A 16,538-nucleotide genomic window follows, 5' to 3' on the forward strand; every position below is an offset into this window, starting at 1 on the left:
CCTAAATGCAATTACAGAGAACACAGAATGACTTCTGGGTATTTAACAATAATAAAAGTAAAGAGTGGACACAGCTCATGTTGGTCTACCGCAGGCGCAGATGACTGTGCACATCCCCTCAGCTCTGAGGGACATCATCATATTCTACAGCGACAAGTGGGGACATGAACGGGGATGCTGACTCACTGAGGACTTATGCTCCGTGCAAGAACTCCAAGTGCTTGTACAACTGAGAGGGATGAGCTTTAGTTACCTGAATCACATAAACTGTCCTTAAAATGCTGGAAAATCAGTGTTTTTCTAATCAGAGTTCCAGGTTTTAGAATATGATTAGTAAGAAATCATCAGAGAGCAAAGCCTGAAGTGATCCTGGCCCCTGAAAATCGGTACCTAACATTCGCCGGTGTCGTGTGGCGTTCCAGTACCTCATTGATGGCCAGCTGTTCCCCGCCTGGCTGCAGGTATCTGGGGTTGGCCTGACACAGGTCTTCATAGCTGTAGTCCTCCTCACTGCCATTGTCATCCACTAGGGCAGAGGACTCAGTACCTCCATCTGAAGAAACTAGAAAAAAAAGAGAAGGCATGGTTTAAAAGACATGGCTAACAAAAAAATGTTAAGTGACAAAACAAATGACCTTTGAGAACATACCCTCAAGGGAAAGGAATCATTTTTATTTTACCCAGAATAAGAAATCATTAGGAAACTTCTACTGATCTGTTAATCCAAAGGCAGCAGTTGATGCTAAGAAGAGCTGGGGCGGAGTGTCACATTAAGTGAGAAGAGGAACATTCCAGAGAGTACTGCCAACGTTAGTTAGCACAGTGTTATTTTGTGAGGTAGGATATTGAGTGAACTATGAGGGATATAGTTGGAAATTTGTGCTCCAAAGCGGATGTAAAAATCATAAATATGGGTAACAATATTTCTAAGCAATATGTTGAGGAGGAAAAGAAAATGAAAAATACAGCTTTTTTTAAAAAAAGTGTTCTGCTTCCATCTTTTAGCTGTAAGGCAGCAGTGCTACTGAACCAAAAGGTGCTGAGAGCATCCTAAGTAAGAGCACGTGGTCACTCTCACTAGCCGTCCCTGAACGGGAGTGCTGGAACTCACTGTGCCAGCACAGGAATGAGACAGAACCTTTACCAAACAAGAGGAAGACCCTTCCAGGATGCGAGCAGCACTGTGCACTGACCACCCTGGCGCTCAGACTGTCTTTCTAGAGACAGGGCTACTCTCCCCAAGGCTCATCTGTCACCGAGTGGAGGGAATTCTACAGAGAAAGAGAATATTCCTGTGAAGAGGACGGGAAGAGGCTTCACGGAAGAGGCAGCTGGTCCTCAGGATACTTGAGATGCCTCTTGATTGAGAACAAAAAGCGGCTCGACTTGAAACGCATGTACATGGACACCAGGACATCCGATAAAAGATCAGACTGGAAAAGTAAGGTGGGGGCCTCAAGGGCTACAGTGAGCAATGGGGCTGTTCTTTGAGGGTTCTGAGTAAGGGAGTGGCAAGTGTGAAGAGAGGTCCCCTGCCACTACAGAAAGAGTCACAGAAGCCTGGTCTGAATTCTACCCCTGACCGTCCATAGGCATGGGATCCTAAGCAAGCAACTTAATCTCTCTGAGCTTCACATCCCTCTGCTGTAAAAAGTATTTTCTTCTTTTTGGAGAATTAAGTGAGATGATGTGTGTCAAATTCCTGGCATCTTTGATTCACAGCAGGGATTGACTCAGTGAACGTTATTGTGATGGCAGTGAGCGTGGTGGGAGCTGGGCTGTGAGGCAGACATTTGACCGAGGGAAACCAGCTGGGGAGACGGCGGGTGAGTTGCAGTGAGTGGTACTAAGGTGCGGCACCAGGGAAACGGCAAAGGGAACTGAAATTGAGAATGTTGTGCAGGTCGAGCTGAGGTCTGGAGCAACCAAGAGAACAAGTCAATGATAATTCAGAAAATCCAAGTCACTGGGAGAATTAACAAGACAGGAAAGTCAGAGGAGAAGCTAGTGTTGTGGGAAGGATGAAGGTTAGTTTGAGATGGCACTGGGAGATGCTGTCTGCCCTTGCTTTTCTCAAGGACTTGAGAATCTGAATTCCTAGTAACTTTACCTGCAGGGGACAGGTCTACTTTCTAAACTAAAGAACTTTTTTTAAATGAGCTATTTTCTATTCCTTGTTTTACAGGAAGTCTGTAAATCTGATGTGCACTTGACATTCACAGCCCATCCCGTCTGGACGAGCCACAGCTCAGGTGCTCCACTGCTCCCTGGACCACGCTCCCAAGTTCTGCACACCGAGTTCCCTATCATTCCACCCGTGCTGCTGCTGTGAGCAACTTTTAAAAGCAACACATTTGGTAAACAGAGCCTAGAATTCTTATACTAAAACAATGAAAACTATTGAAAAAGATCTGGAACAATGGGGGGTAATAAACACTGTGAAAATAAGCTATATGATTATATTTCATGCATCAGATTCTTAAGTTTTCCTCGCCAAGCATACACAGGACCACGATTACGATGACAAGTTCAAGCCAAGTAAAGGAGACAACAGAGACACGCTGAGCACATGGAGAACAACGGTGGGAGGCAGAGCGTGAGCCGGCTTTCACAGGGTGGCCCGCTGCTCCCTGTGGCCCCGTCCTCTGGGCCTGAGCTCTGCACAGAGCCCCTCTCAGTGACGCCCAGCAAGCCAGGTCTCTACAAGGGCCCATGCTTACATATGCTTTCCCTCAGCCTGAGGGGCCCCTCTGCACCTGGGAAACCTCCACAACCCAGCTGCAGTCACCCGTTCTTCAGAGCCCTCCTGTGAGCCCAGGTGGAGCCAGCTGCCCCCAGGCTTACTTCTACGACAGCGCTTGCATGGTGAATCACAGCCCATCAGCCTGCATATGTGTGTCCCAGGTAGGTAAGCAGGTGGCCTCCCCATCGAGGACAGGGTGCTGGACATCAGGTCAGGGAACTGGCGATGAGCTGATGACTGTGCAGCTGAGCTGGAGCTCCTGGAGGATAAGTGAGTCCCGGACTCTGACCACGCGTGCCCAGCATCATCTCACACCTCCCCTCCCCTCCCTGTTCCCATCCCCAGCCTCACGTGGGAAAGATGGCGTGCGTGTCAGAAAGGTAAAAGTGAAGGTAGGCAGCCTCACGGATGAAGGCATTGCAGTGGAGGAAGGTTCCTGAACCTGACCACAACGTCCAGAAGCAGATGACACCTCTCCAGACCCTTGGCACTGCCTCCTAGGCCCCCAGCTTGCTAACTGACTGACCATGGAAGAGAAGCAGCACCTGGCCCACGGCACCACGGGTGTCCCGGGTGAGGGGAGTGTAGGCAAGCGGGTAGCAGAGAGCCAGCTGTGTGTGTGCATGAATGTGCGTGTGTGTCCATCCCTGGGAGAGAGCGAGACCACATACCAGGGTCCTCTTTCAGGGGGGCTTCCCTCGGGAGTGCAATGCTGCCTGTGCTTCTGCTGTCTAGCGCTGGGGGGTTGGGCAGGGGTCTTGAGGAAGTCTGGCTGCCCTGTCTGAGCAGCATGCGTGAGCCTGTCTAGAAGCCTGGACGGCATGTGGTGACTTCCGCCTCCAGTGCCAGGGTCAGAGTGCTGCTGGCAGAGGACGCGAGGTCACCTGGTCTAGCGCACTTTCCTGGTGTGTGTGTTTAGGGGGGGTGTGTGGGGAGAAAGTCTTGAGGAAGCAACTATATTTGTACATGCATGAGTCTGCCTTAGACTACAAAGAAAACACCACTAAAGCTGAAAGCTTTCTAACTGGAGGCCTTAGAGCAGCTGCCCAGTCCGTCACGCCCAGCAATCGTGTGGGTTAAAGGCTGAAGCAGTCTAAGGCTCCTAGGTGAGGATACACACAACCCGTGGTCTGTGAGGAGACCGACAGGGGCAGGATCTTCCAACTTCAGCACGCACTGCTCTGGCAAGGCTGGCACCAACGGCATTTCTCCTCATCACGTTCCACCGCGGGTGAGCCCAAAGAAGCAAAGCTCAGTAAAATGAGGGGCCTGGGCCTCCTGCCCACAGCAAAGCCCTGAAAACGACACTTTCTCCCTCAAAGACCCACTGAACTGTGTTTCCCTGGGGAGAATTCTTTACCTCCTGATCTGGCTGCTGGTATGAAAATCAATAAAGAGGAAAAAAAAAAGCCAGTGGTGGTAACGTACAATTTCACAATTTACAGGAGTCAAGTGAAAAAAGGATTCCATAGGAAAAATGCAGACTTTTACAGGAGGAACTGCAATAGAGTTCTCTGGAAATAGACGCAGACTTCACACACTAGACGGTCTCTTAGGCTGCTCCTATAAACACTCAGGAAAGTAGCTCTGGCTGAGGTGGATCACGAGAGAGATTTCACAGGGAGCGTTTCAACACCACGGATGAATATTTACTGACCCCAAGGAAACAAGATGGTTCTGCATGCTTGGGTCAGCTGACGCAGCCTCCCAGTGGGTAAGCGCGGTGGGGCCGGAGGCCTGGGGCGGGAGAGACGCACTATGTACAGGGAAAGGTGAAGGAATTTGGGGTAAACATCCCTGAGCAAAGGACCTAGCTTTACCAACTCTCTAGCTAAATGACCTTGGAGTGAGTCACCAATCCTCTGCCAACCTCAGTTCTCCCATCTGTAAAATGGGAATAAGTTTACATGTTTTATCTACTCAGAGGTCATTCTTTTTCTTCTGCCTCTTACATCTCATGTCTAGCTCATCAGCACATCCTGTCCCTCCCTTCAGCACGTGACCAGACGCTCGCCACTTCTCATGGGTTTTCCACCACTCAAGCTTGGTCCCCTCCAGCTTGGCCGCTCCAGAGGGTTTCCCTGCTGCCACCCCTCTCCTCCCCTCCCCTAAGATTCTCATCAAAGCAGCTGGAGTGATCCTGCTGAACCATTTGGAAGTCAGATCGTTCGTTCTGCTTTTCCAAACTGTCCCCAGGGGAGAAAGCCAGGCCCTTGCAGACCATTCCCCCAACACACTGCCTCAGCTGCCCTCTTGCTCAGCCCTGGCCTGACGGCTCCTCACTTCACACACCCGGCACCCCTCCTCAGGGCTGCTCCCTGCGCTACATCTCTCCCCCAGCACACAAACTCCAGCAAGTCCTTCCCCGACCATCCCATCTCAAACTGCAACTCTCACTCCCGCCCCATCTTCTTCCGGGTTTATGGTCCTCCATAGCACTTATCACCATCTGATACATTTTGTTTGTTGTCTCCCTCCTCCAATTAAAATGTAAGCTCCATAAAGGCAGTGAGATTGTCTGCTTTGTTCTTGACTGTATTCCTAGTACCTAGACCCCACCTGGCACACCCAGGTGCTCAGTAAGTATTTGTTGGATGGACAGAAATACAGCACACAGACTAAGAGCAGACCTTTGGGGTCAGACAGACCTGGCTTCAAATCACAGCACTGCACAATTTGTCTTTAGTGTGAATCCTTGGTCAAGTTCCTTTCCCAGCTTTGCTGTCTGTCCAATGTGGATAATAATACCCATCTCACTGGGTTGTTTGTAAATTCTCAACAAGTAATTGCTATTATTACTTTGCTGTGAGCCTCAAATGGAATGATGATATACGAAAGCACTCTGTAAGCTGAAAACCATTACAGAGGTGCAGGATTATTTTATTGGGCACTTACAATGTGCCAGGCACTCTTTTAGGCCTTTCTGCGTCTATCAGCTCACAGAAGCCTCATGACAATGCTATGTGGGGGCAGTATTAGTTTTCCCAGTTTGCAGGTGAGTACACTGAAGTCACAATGCCACACGGCTGTGTGTGGCAGGCCCCAAGCCACCATCGCCTGACTCCTACTGCTGGGTGGCCCTGCCTCTTCCAGTACTACCTTTGTTATTAGTGAGAAGACAAAAACTGCCAAATATCGAAAATAGCTTAGTACCCAAATTGTAGTGTAATCCTGCATCATTCTGGATAGTAGCAATAGTCACTGATCCTCTTCTCTTCTCCTTTTGTTCACCCTTTTTTCCTACTCCTGATCCCTGTTCCCAACTGGGTCTGCCATGATCCAATTAAGTTTTCTACTTTATCCTTTATTTTAAAGTCCCTTCTAAGTTGATGACTCCTTGGTTCCTGTCCAATAATTACATGCATCTTAGGCGGCTGGATTTTTCTGTACCTGGTGTCTAGATGGGAAGGATTTTAGTGCCACATTTTGATGCTGTGTCTGTGCAGCGCACGGTTTCCTACAATTCCCCACATTCACTGTCTTTACCTGTGTATTTCCCTTGTAAGACCGTAACTTCCTTTAGCAAAGGGACAGTCTTTCTATTTTTGTATCCCCAGCACCTAGCATAATACCTGACATACACAAGGCACTCAATAAATGTTTTTCAGTTGAAGTGCAAGTTGCTGATGGGGAAACTAAGGTTCCAAGAAGTTTAAATATAACTGAGCTACACAAGTGCTCGGTCTGAGGCAGGACGCACATCCAGGTCTTCCTGCCTCCCATTCGGTACTCATCCCAGCTTGTAGCTAGAATATTCTCCCAGCAAGTCTTCAGGCCTCCTGTTTCTACCTCCCCTCCCTCCAAGCCACCCTATATTCCAAGGTAAACTTCTTAAAACAGTAGTTTTTCATTTCCACAAGAAACTACATAGTGGTTATCTATCGCATCATGACAAAATTCTTCTGCAATATTTCAAGGCTCTCTATAGTCTGACTCCACTCTACTTAAACACGCTTATCTCCTACATGTGCCAAAGCCCACTGTCCACCAAGGCTGGGCAGACCTCTTCACTGTGGTCCAAACAACAGGCCCGTGCTGCCTGTAAACCACCGGCTTCCACACTCTTCCTGATGGCCACCTTCAACCAGACACTAAGGTTAACAATGTCGACTTTTTATTTAGGGGAATTTTGCATGATGTAGAGCTACTATAAATTCTTAAAATGTGCTTCAGAAACATTAGGAGAAATGAATATATTCTAACAATAAAAGAATAAATTAACTCCTTCCTTTATTCCTTCCTATTGTGGTAAAAAAATACCATACCATTAAATTAACATCTTAACCATTTTTAAGTATACAGTAGAATAGTGTACATTCACATTGTTATGCCACAGAACCTTTTCCCCTTGCAAAACTGAAACTTTATATCCATTAAACACTAATTCTCCTTCCCCTATTTCCCCCCATTCCTTCATAACCACCTTTCTACTCTCTGTTTCTATGAGTTTGACTGCTTTAGATAACTCATATGAGTGGAATCACATAGTTTTTGTCCTTTTGTGACGGGCTTATTTCACTTAGCATAACGTCCTCAAGGTTCATCCACGGAGTTGCACGTATCAGAATGTCCTTCCTTTTCAAGGTAGAATAATATTCCATTGTGTGTGTGTGTATATATATATATATATATATATATACACACACACACACACACCATGTTTTCCTTATCCATTCATCTGTCAGTGGACACCTGGGTTGCTTCCACCTCTTGGCTGTTGTAAATAATGATACAATGACCACGGTGTGGAAATACCTCTTCAAGATTCCGCTTTGAATTCTTCTGGATCCACATCAAGAAGTACGATTGCTAGGTCACACAGCAGTTCTATTTTAACTCTCTGAGGAACTTCCATACCATTTTCCATAATGGCTGCACCATTCTCTATCCTCACCCACAGTACACTGGGGTCCGATTTCTCTGTGTCCTCACCAACTGTATTATTTCTTTTGTTGAATAAATAGGTTGGAAAAGCCTTTTTGAAAATGACCTTGTAAACATGGAGATAGACTACTGCAAACTGAAATCACTTGTAAAACCCCAAACTCCTACACATAATATGAAAGCAGATACGTTATGCTCTTTTTCCATAGCACTTCTTAAAGCTGCAGTTGAACCCAGTGAGAACATTCTTTATCATCTAAAAGCTCTGCATACTGAGTTTTAGCACATACCTCTGGCTAGGGACAATTCTGAGAAACATACCTTTTCCATAGAGTAAATATGTATAAATATTCTGAAGTTTTGGGAAATGAATTTGTAACATGCTTGTTTAATCGTTACAGTTAACATCCTTCTGGAAGGGCTGTCATCCCAGGTCTCCTGCGCCTTGTACTTGGGCTGCCTCCTTCCTGGGGCACCATTCATTCCTTTATTAGCCCTGCCCCTGTCACAGTTGTATCTTAAGATTCAGCTTCTGAATTTTCCTTGTCTTCAAATCTTTCCTTGCTTCCTAGACAATCTCATCAACTCTCCAGGCTGTACTGCCGTCTGAGGAAACCCCAGGCCACATTTCCAGCTGGCCAGATGCAGCTTTAGGAGAGAACCATGTATTCATGGAGGATATGCCATTTTTTAAGTCAGTAGGACTTGTTGCAAATAAAATTAGAGGCAATATAAGTTTTTTAAAAGGCCAACAATAAACAGCTTCCACCCTCCTCAGATAAGTCACATTCTTCTGTCTAAACTTAGATGTCACATTTGAGAAGGGACGAAACCTGACAACTGATTCTAAAGGTGAGCTTTTATGACAGGAAGTATCAAAAGTCAACAATGGAAAACTTTATTTTATCACACGTGCCCAATGACGAGGACTTCCTGTGGCAGTGTGATTCACGCACCCAGAACGCAGGCCCTCAGGCCATGTGCTGCAGAGTTTTCTCAAGACATACAATGGGCCTCTCTCTCCTTTGACTTATTTCTGCACATTTAAAGGCTTTTGATCAGAGTGGCAGCATTTCAAAAGCAACCGGACTGGGAGCCCAAAGACCTTGGTTTGGGTTCCAGTGAGGCCACGTTAGAAAAGGCCCTGAACGCTCTGAGTCTCTGCTTTCTCACCAGTAACTGAGAAAAATGCCGCCTCTTGCACCTGTCTCCCGGCGCCATGGTGACAGGGTGCCTGTGGAAGGGTTTTGTTAAATACACACACGGCAGGCGTCCCGCTCAGGCCCAGGCAATGGCCAACACCGCCTCCCTGTGAGCAGCGAGCACTCTTCCCGGCCAGGGCCGCTCCCTGGTGGGGACTTCCCCTCACTCACACAGGAGTGACTTCAGGGAAATTCCCCCGCTTAGACTAATCTGTTAAAAACACACATTTCAGCAAACCTCCTGCTGATCACTCAGACTTCCTCAGGTTCCAGATAAGCCATTCTCGCTTCCCATCTTAAAAACGGAAATGGCAAATGCAGGCCGGCCGGCAGGCAGCCGGTGTTCAGAGCCGGGCGCAGCTTTCGCAAGGCCGCTGCTGCGTGGGCGAAACCGTGGGCCAAAACCCTCAGCACCAGAACACAGAGGGCACGAGCCGGGCCTCAGGGGGTTGATGTCAAACAGGGTTCAACATCCAACATGCAGCTTCCGGGCCACCCCTCTTCAGCGGCTCCCAACACCCAGGGTTGATAGTATCCAAGCACATGGGGAACATTTAGAAAAACAGACTGCTGCCCTTCACTGGGCCACAGAAAGAACCAGGCTGTTGACAGGGTGGGGAGGTGAGGCGGGGATGTCTGTGGAGAAGCTATTTTCAAAAGCTCGCCAAGTGATTCTTTTTTTTTCTTTATTTGGCACCTGAGCTAACATCTGTTGCCAATCTTTTTTTTTCTTCTGCTTTTTCTCCCCAAATGTCACCAGTACATAGTGGCATATTTTAGCTGTGGGTCCTTCTAGTTGTGGCATGTGGGATGCCGCCTCAGCTTGGCCTGACCAGTGGTGCCGTGTCCGTGCCCAGGATCTGAACCGGTGAAACCCTGGGCGGTGACAGCGGAGCGCGAGAACTTCACCACTTGGCCACGGGGTCAGCCCCTCTCCAAGTGATTCTGATGCCTGGCTAAACATGGGGACCACGGGAACTTGAGGCTAAACTTCCTTCAAACCCACATGTGCGGATGTGTTCTAGCATGTGTGGGTTTTCTGGCCTGTCCACGCAGCCAGCCACAAGTTGGAGGGCACAGGACTCTGATCCCCTTGGTTGCTTTAGCCCCTTTGTACCAGTGAATGTTCCCTGTATTAACAAATAGGACAGAACCCTTTCGTCCAGGCGGACCTCTCCACCTGGAGCGACCTCCCGCCCAAAACAGCCCCTCAAATTCCGACTCGTCCTTCAAGGCAGTTACTCTTCCTGCCTGGAGACAGGCTCCAGGACTTTGCGGTTCTCCTCCCTATTGTCCCTGACCCCCTGCGATGACAATCTCTGTCTCTGATGTTCTAGAAGAACATTAGGCTTACCCTCTTTTAAAATACTTATCACAATTATATTGCTGCTATATTTTAGCTGTTCAACTACGGTATTCTACCAGCTGTTTATGTGTCTACCTCCTCAGACCCGCCCCCACTCCCACCCCAGCTGTGACCTTCTCAGGGACAAGGAACGTGCTTATTACAGTCAGTGTTAGTTGACTGAATTAAAGCATGAAATATCTTTCAGATTCTAGAATCTAAAATGTTACTCTCAGGAAAGTCACTGCTATGCCTAATCTAGACTTTCAAGCCATTTTCCATAAATAGTATTTTTGAATCTTTTATTGACAATAAGAAGGTCCAAGAGGGTCCCAGAAATGGTCATGCTAGCCTTTACTGGTAACCTTTTATTATGTCTAAGGGTCTTTTGAAAATAATTCTCTCTACAGTTTACATCTGTACTCAGCTTAGGGCCACTGTGGACTTCTGCTGCCCAGAGCAGTGACAAGAGTAACTTATATCATAACTGACCTTAATTTACACCAAACCCCTAAAAGTGGATTTTTGTTTCTACAAATGGTTTAATAAATTTTATTTTAAACTATCTAGGAATAATTTTCTTTCCTCCCAGTTTGAAGTCAGAACTCACCCTAGAGTTGTGCCAAGTATGCTCTACATCATTATAAAGAGGCCACCTGTGGGGGCTGCCCAGAGGCGCAGTGGTTACTTGCGCCGTTCCGCTTTAGTGGCCTGGGGTTCACCAGTTTGGTTCGGATCCCGGGTGTGGACAGGGCACCGCTCATCAAGCCATGCTTTGCTATCATCCCACATATAAAGTAGAGGAAGATGGGCACAGATGTTAGCTCACGGCCAGTCTTCCTCAGCAAAAAGAGGCTACCTGGGCTCATCTGTAAAGTGGGTATTCTGGGCTCTGTAAAGGCGGGAGGGTCTGGACGCCCCCAGGGTCACCCCTCCACTCTCTCCTGAGAGTGCAATGGCTGGAGAGCCCTGAGCCAGCAGCTCAGCTTCCTCCTGTTCTGGAAGCTTGCCCTCCGTTCCACCCTCTGTCCCATCTCCTATTCAGACCTGGGATTTAGGTCTGGGTTTCTTAGTGTCTTGCCCCAAGCCCTCAGGTTTTATCTTTGGCCTATCCCTTGAAGTCTGATTTCTCTTCTTAGCAAGTGGCTGCTCCTCCTCAGGTTTCTGACTCTGACCATGGCTCCCCCGTCCATCCCAGCTGCCACCCGTGGATGTGTCCTGGGCTCCTCTCCTCCACCTGCTGTTCCCTGACAGCTCCCTAGGCCGGGTCTCACCACCTCTCCCCATTCCTGACAGCTGCCTCACTCGTTGGCCGCACAAACGCTGAGCAGGAACCCATTCAGTTTCCCCACATCCCCAGAATGAACTCTTAGTGGGTACCAGGCACTGCGCTTGATATGAATCACCTCTTTCAAGCCTCATGAGCATCCTAGAATTATTACTGTCCATTTACAGAGGAGGACACTGTCGCTCAAAGAGGTTAAGTAACTGCTCCCAAGTGGCAGGGCTGGAGTTCAAACCCAGGTCTGTCTGGCTCCAAAACGATCTTACTATGTGCCTGCCTGGGTCCTGGCCTCACTTAGCTCACACCAACAGGACAGGACAGGACAAGACACAGCCTGATGGCCCGGGCTCCGCGCCTCCTCCCGGCAGGAGCTTCCTCCTGAGAGCTGGGCTGCCCCTCGGGGCTCACAGGCCCTCCCTGGCCCCTGCCCACTGGAGGCTCTCGAATAAAACAGAATCCACCATTTAGCAAGCTCTACACTTTATTTTCTGCTGGCATATCATTTAAAGTCAATTAAATATTGTGTTTGCTGTCATTTCCATTATACATATGTGTTTAGCGGAGTGAGTATATGAACTACAGTCTTCGGAACACACCGAACCAGTGAACGTTCAGAGCAAGAAAAGAGATTTCTAGAGAACTGGCCCTCCCAGTCAGAGGCACTGAGCGCTCCTCTTCTTTCCAGCACACTCATCAAAGGAAGCAGGCCACTCCTGACGGCCAGGCTGGGGCATGGGAGCCCTAACAGCACACCAGGGCCTGGGCGGGGGTTGGGGGGGTGGAGGGCACAAAGCCTTGCCGCAGGAGATTCTGACAGGCTGTGTCTCTGTAGCTGCATTGAGAGCGTTGCCCTCAGAGCCAGAGGCTGGGTCAGGCCTTCGCCTGGCCTTTGCATGAGTGTGGGAAGAAGGCGGGGAACCATGCCCTGGGAGCAGAGGAATGCTGGAGGGAGGAGCCACAGGCTAGCCTGGGCTACCATGCTGCCCACGGCTGTGCTCGCCTGGCTGGAATAAACACAGAGATGCCCATTGGGTCCAGGACGAGTGGGGAGGCCAGCACTCCTCCCCTCTCCATTCCGGCCTCGCTTGGACCACGTCGGACACTGAGACCATCGTACTCGGTCACTCAAGTCAACAAGCACAGCCACTTGGCAGGCATGCCTACGTTCTGAATGCAGAAATCACTGGGCCAGTATTTTCTCTTTCTCTAAATTTTTGTTAGTGAAATGGAGTACATGCCGGTCTTGTTTCTTTAATCCGCCAGACATAGAAGCCATAACCACATCCCTGTCTGCTCTCAGCCAGCAGAGAAAACCAATCAAAACAAGGAGGACGCACAAACTACAAACTATTGCTCCGGCGAGGCCCAGGCTGCCGTCAAGTCATCATCTACAATCTCAGTCCCCCCCATCTGAGCTCCTGGCACTGATTTACGGCAAAAACAGAGACGAGACTTCTTCTAAGCACCCTACTGCATCCACGTGTAGCAGTCAGCTAAAATTCTTTCTGTGAAGTACTTTTTCTGTTACCCCTTTTTAAGAATACACAGATTACAATTTATAACTCCTTAGTGTGAGAGCACTGCATTTCTTCTACGTTTCAGTAGAAACTAGTCTAGTTAACAATACAAAAATATTGAAAAGCAAGAGTGAGATAAGGAACCGTGTCTAACTGAATACTGGGCAGCACCACTTTTGAAAACAGTAAATAGGACTTTTCAAAAATCAATTCATAGCCTCAAACCACACAGACCCCAAATCAGCAAGGAACATTTTTATATAGCTCAACAGTCAACTCTGCATAAAGGAATTCCATGTACTGGAGGCGGAACCCAGCACAATACAAACCAGATCCATAACTCATAAAGGACAGTCCATGCTTGCTTCTTCTTATTTTCCATTTCATACCAACTGCTGTGCCATAAACAAAACCAAGGGCTCTGATTTACTCCGTCCACAGCTCAGACCACCCTCGGAACGCTGCTAGCACAGACGGGCTTCCACACACACTGAAAGCTGACAGCAGAGAGAGAGCCCTGCGACTTGAAAGAGAGAGTCGACTCAGCAACCTTGCCCGACAGAACAATTCGTTCTCTGCACACATACCCATGTGAAGGCTTTCCAGACTCCAAAATCTTGCTATCTCCCCTCTAGCTACCATCCTTCTGTTTGCAAAACAGCCACATTCAGAGCAGGAGTGGGGTGTGACTGAGCATCACGGAGAATCACACAGGCTCCCGGCTACGGAAACTGCAGAAATCGCTTATTCACTGCTTCGTCGCTGTGCACACTCACTCCCGGCCAGAGTCTGCTCAGCACTGACGGCCGCCTGCCGCCTGGCGCGGGGCTGGCCGCTCCAGACATCCCGGGCCGCCAGGGAGGAAATGCAGAGCAGGCGGCTGAGGGGGGCCGCGAACCCTCGGGGAAGGTGGGGGTGCATTTGCCGCTTTCAGTGACGGTCCCAGAGCCCTGGTCAGCCTCGCAGAGGGCTTTTAAAAGGTATCTATTTCAAGAGAAAAAAAGCAGAGAGCGTGCTAAGGTCAAAAATGGAGTTGGGGTTTCACACCAGGCATGACAAGAATTCGACTTATGATACTGCATTATGTTAACTGTAAACTTAGAAAATTACTTTAAAAGAGGGGTTTTTGTTTAAAATATATATATATGCAAATATGTGGACATTCTACTATGTGAAAGTAATATGTATATCTTACAATATAAAGTGCATTATCCTCTATAATGAAGAAAATTACTTTTTTAAAAGAGGTTCTCTCTAGATGACATGTGGGTTATTTCCTCTATACTTTCTGATATTTTCCAAGTTACCTACAATGAGCAAGTCTTTGGTTTATATTGTGAAACAACAACTGTTACCAAACAGTGTGCTTCCTTCAATTTTTTCATGACAGGAAGATGTTGCCTTTTAACTTTATGAACAATGAGGTAATACATGCAACTAGTGATCACATGGTCACACCTCAATGAAAGCTGGTTAAAAACGCCAGTGCCAATTAGTGAACGCACACTCCCGGTGATGCGCTCTGCAGTCAGCCGCCTGGGCTCCAGATCTGCTCCACAGGTGCGCTGGGGAAAGTCTCCCAGCCTCTCGGTAGCTCAGTTCCGGTCTGCAGGGTGGGGATGACGGGGCAGCAAGAGTCCTCTGAGGGTTACTGAGAACATACTACCACAAAGTGTTAGAACACTGCCGGCACTTCATTAGGGACTGATAAACGTGACCAACCATGCTACTGCTACTCTGAAAAACCCGACGTGCCTAATAACGCGTTGGCTCCCAAGAATTCACAGCACTAACTCAATAAGCAAAGCTGCATGATTAGTTATAATATTCAGGCTGACTATGTGCTATATTGTAGGCTTTCCTGACTTTTAAATATCTGCGGCTACTTCCACTGACTCGGTGCATCCCACCCTTCAATCCAGCTCAGGCAAATTTTCCGGGGAACTCACAGCATCAATAATTCACAACAAAGGCACACACACCCACACCCACACACACACACACATTCACAGTCACAGTTCAAATCTTTCTTTTGCAAGTATTTAAAAAAAGATGTAAAAGAGTCAAAAATTTTTAAAGGTTAATAAATAGTTCATTCAACGGGGGCATATCTCTTCTTAATAAAGGTGATGCTTCTTTTTTTTTTAAAGATTAGCAACAGTTGTTAGCTCAGGTGCCAATCTTTTCTTTTTTTTCCTGCTTTTTTCTCCCCAAATCCCCCCAGTACATAGCTGTATATTTTAGTTGTGGGTCCTTCTAGTTGTGGCATGTGGGATGCCGCCTCAGCATGGCCTGATGAGCGGCGCCATGTTCGCACCCAGGATCCGAACCGGCGAAACCCTGGGCCCCAGAAGCGGTGCGGGTGAACTTAACCACTCAGCCATGGGGCCAGCACCAGGTGGTGCTTTAAATTATTCACTCAAAAACTCCTTGAAATTGTTCTTCCCAGCAGACCACACTCTATGGAAAAGTTTCCTATACACCACATACTCAAGAAGTTCAAATAATGACATCTGTGTAACCTAGGATTTCCCAATCTCATCTGGCCACAAAACTCTCCTTTTACAGTAACACACAGAGTATTACTACCCCAGAGAACGGGAGCGAGGGCCTTGCTGCTCAGTGTGGCACATGGACCACCAGCATTGGCACAACCTGGGAGCTGGTGAGAAGTGAAGACTCTTCAGGCCCCCTGCGCCAGATCTGTGGAATCAGAACCTGCATTTTAACAAGATCTAGGGCGTTCAAATGCACATTTGGGTTTGAGAAGTGTTGTTCTAGGCAATTCAAGAAATTCTTTGCTCTGAGGTAACATCTTGAATGCTGGTGTGTTTTCATCAATTCAGAAACTAATAAAGACCATGGATGAAAGGGTAGACCTGGTTTCAGTTAGAATGACGAGGTGAGGAGCTGGCCTGTCGGCGCAGTGGTTAAGTTTGCACGTTCTGCTTCTTGGCAGCCCAGGGTTCGCTGGTTCGGATCCCGGGTGCAGACATGGCACCACTTGTCAAAATGCCATGCTGTGGTAGGCGTCCCACATATACAGTAGAGGAAGATGGGCACAGATGTTAGCTCAGGGCCAGTCTTCCTCAGCAAAAAGAGGCGGAGTGGCAGTAGTTAGCTCAGGGCTAATCTTCGTCAAAAAAAAAAAAAAGAATGAAGAGGTGAAATGTTGAATATTGAGATACTACAACACAGTGAAAAGTGAGAATTAATTCTGATGGGTGTCCTGTTAAACAAAGCTTAAACTCCAGTAGGAGGCAAATAAAATCAGAGTGTTTTCATTTTCTTAAAATTTTTTTGGGTTAGCATTACAAATTTTCAAAAAGAACTCTGCCACATTTCCTCAGTATTGCTGAAACGGTCTGTTTGCTTTCATTTTTCATTGGCACCTGGTCCAGAGGACGAGCTGTTTTTCTGTTTCCCAAGGACTTTTTCTAAACCCAGAGACGGGGTCAGAGCACTACACTAAGATCCCTGGGATTTTAGGATCTTAAACCAAAGGCATTCACTAAGTAAACTTACTTTACTGCACACTCAAAACAAAATAAAGACAAAAAAA

General features: G+C 47.7%; 1 protein-coding gene across 10 annotated transcripts in view; it reads right to left on the minus strand.

Moving 5' to 3' along the window:
• Positions 1-16,538, minus strand: part of SPATA13 (spermatogenesis associated 13) — a 343,666-nt gene that overhangs the window by 19,130 nt on the left and 307,998 nt on the right. For 8 of the 10 annotated variants that reach the window (XM_070520399.1, XM_044777432.2, XM_044777431.2 and 5 more), the window contains one exon: positions 426-562. In XM_070520399.1, the coding sequence (XP_070376500.1) occupies positions 426-562 (137 nt within the window). Of the gene's footprint in view, positions 1-425; positions 563-2,844; positions 2,986-13,563; positions 14,011-16,538 lie in introns of those variants that run through there. The other 2 variants (XM_014843219.3, XM_070520400.1) reach the window with 2 other exon arrangements.

The sequence above is a fragment of the Equus asinus genome, chromosome 11 (genome assembly GCF_041296235.1).
Source record: "Equus asinus isolate D_3611 breed Donkey chromosome 11, EquAss-T2T_v2, whole genome shotgun sequence".
NCBI classification, from domain to species: Eukaryota; Metazoa; Chordata; class Mammalia; order Perissodactyla; family Equidae; genus Equus; species Equus asinus.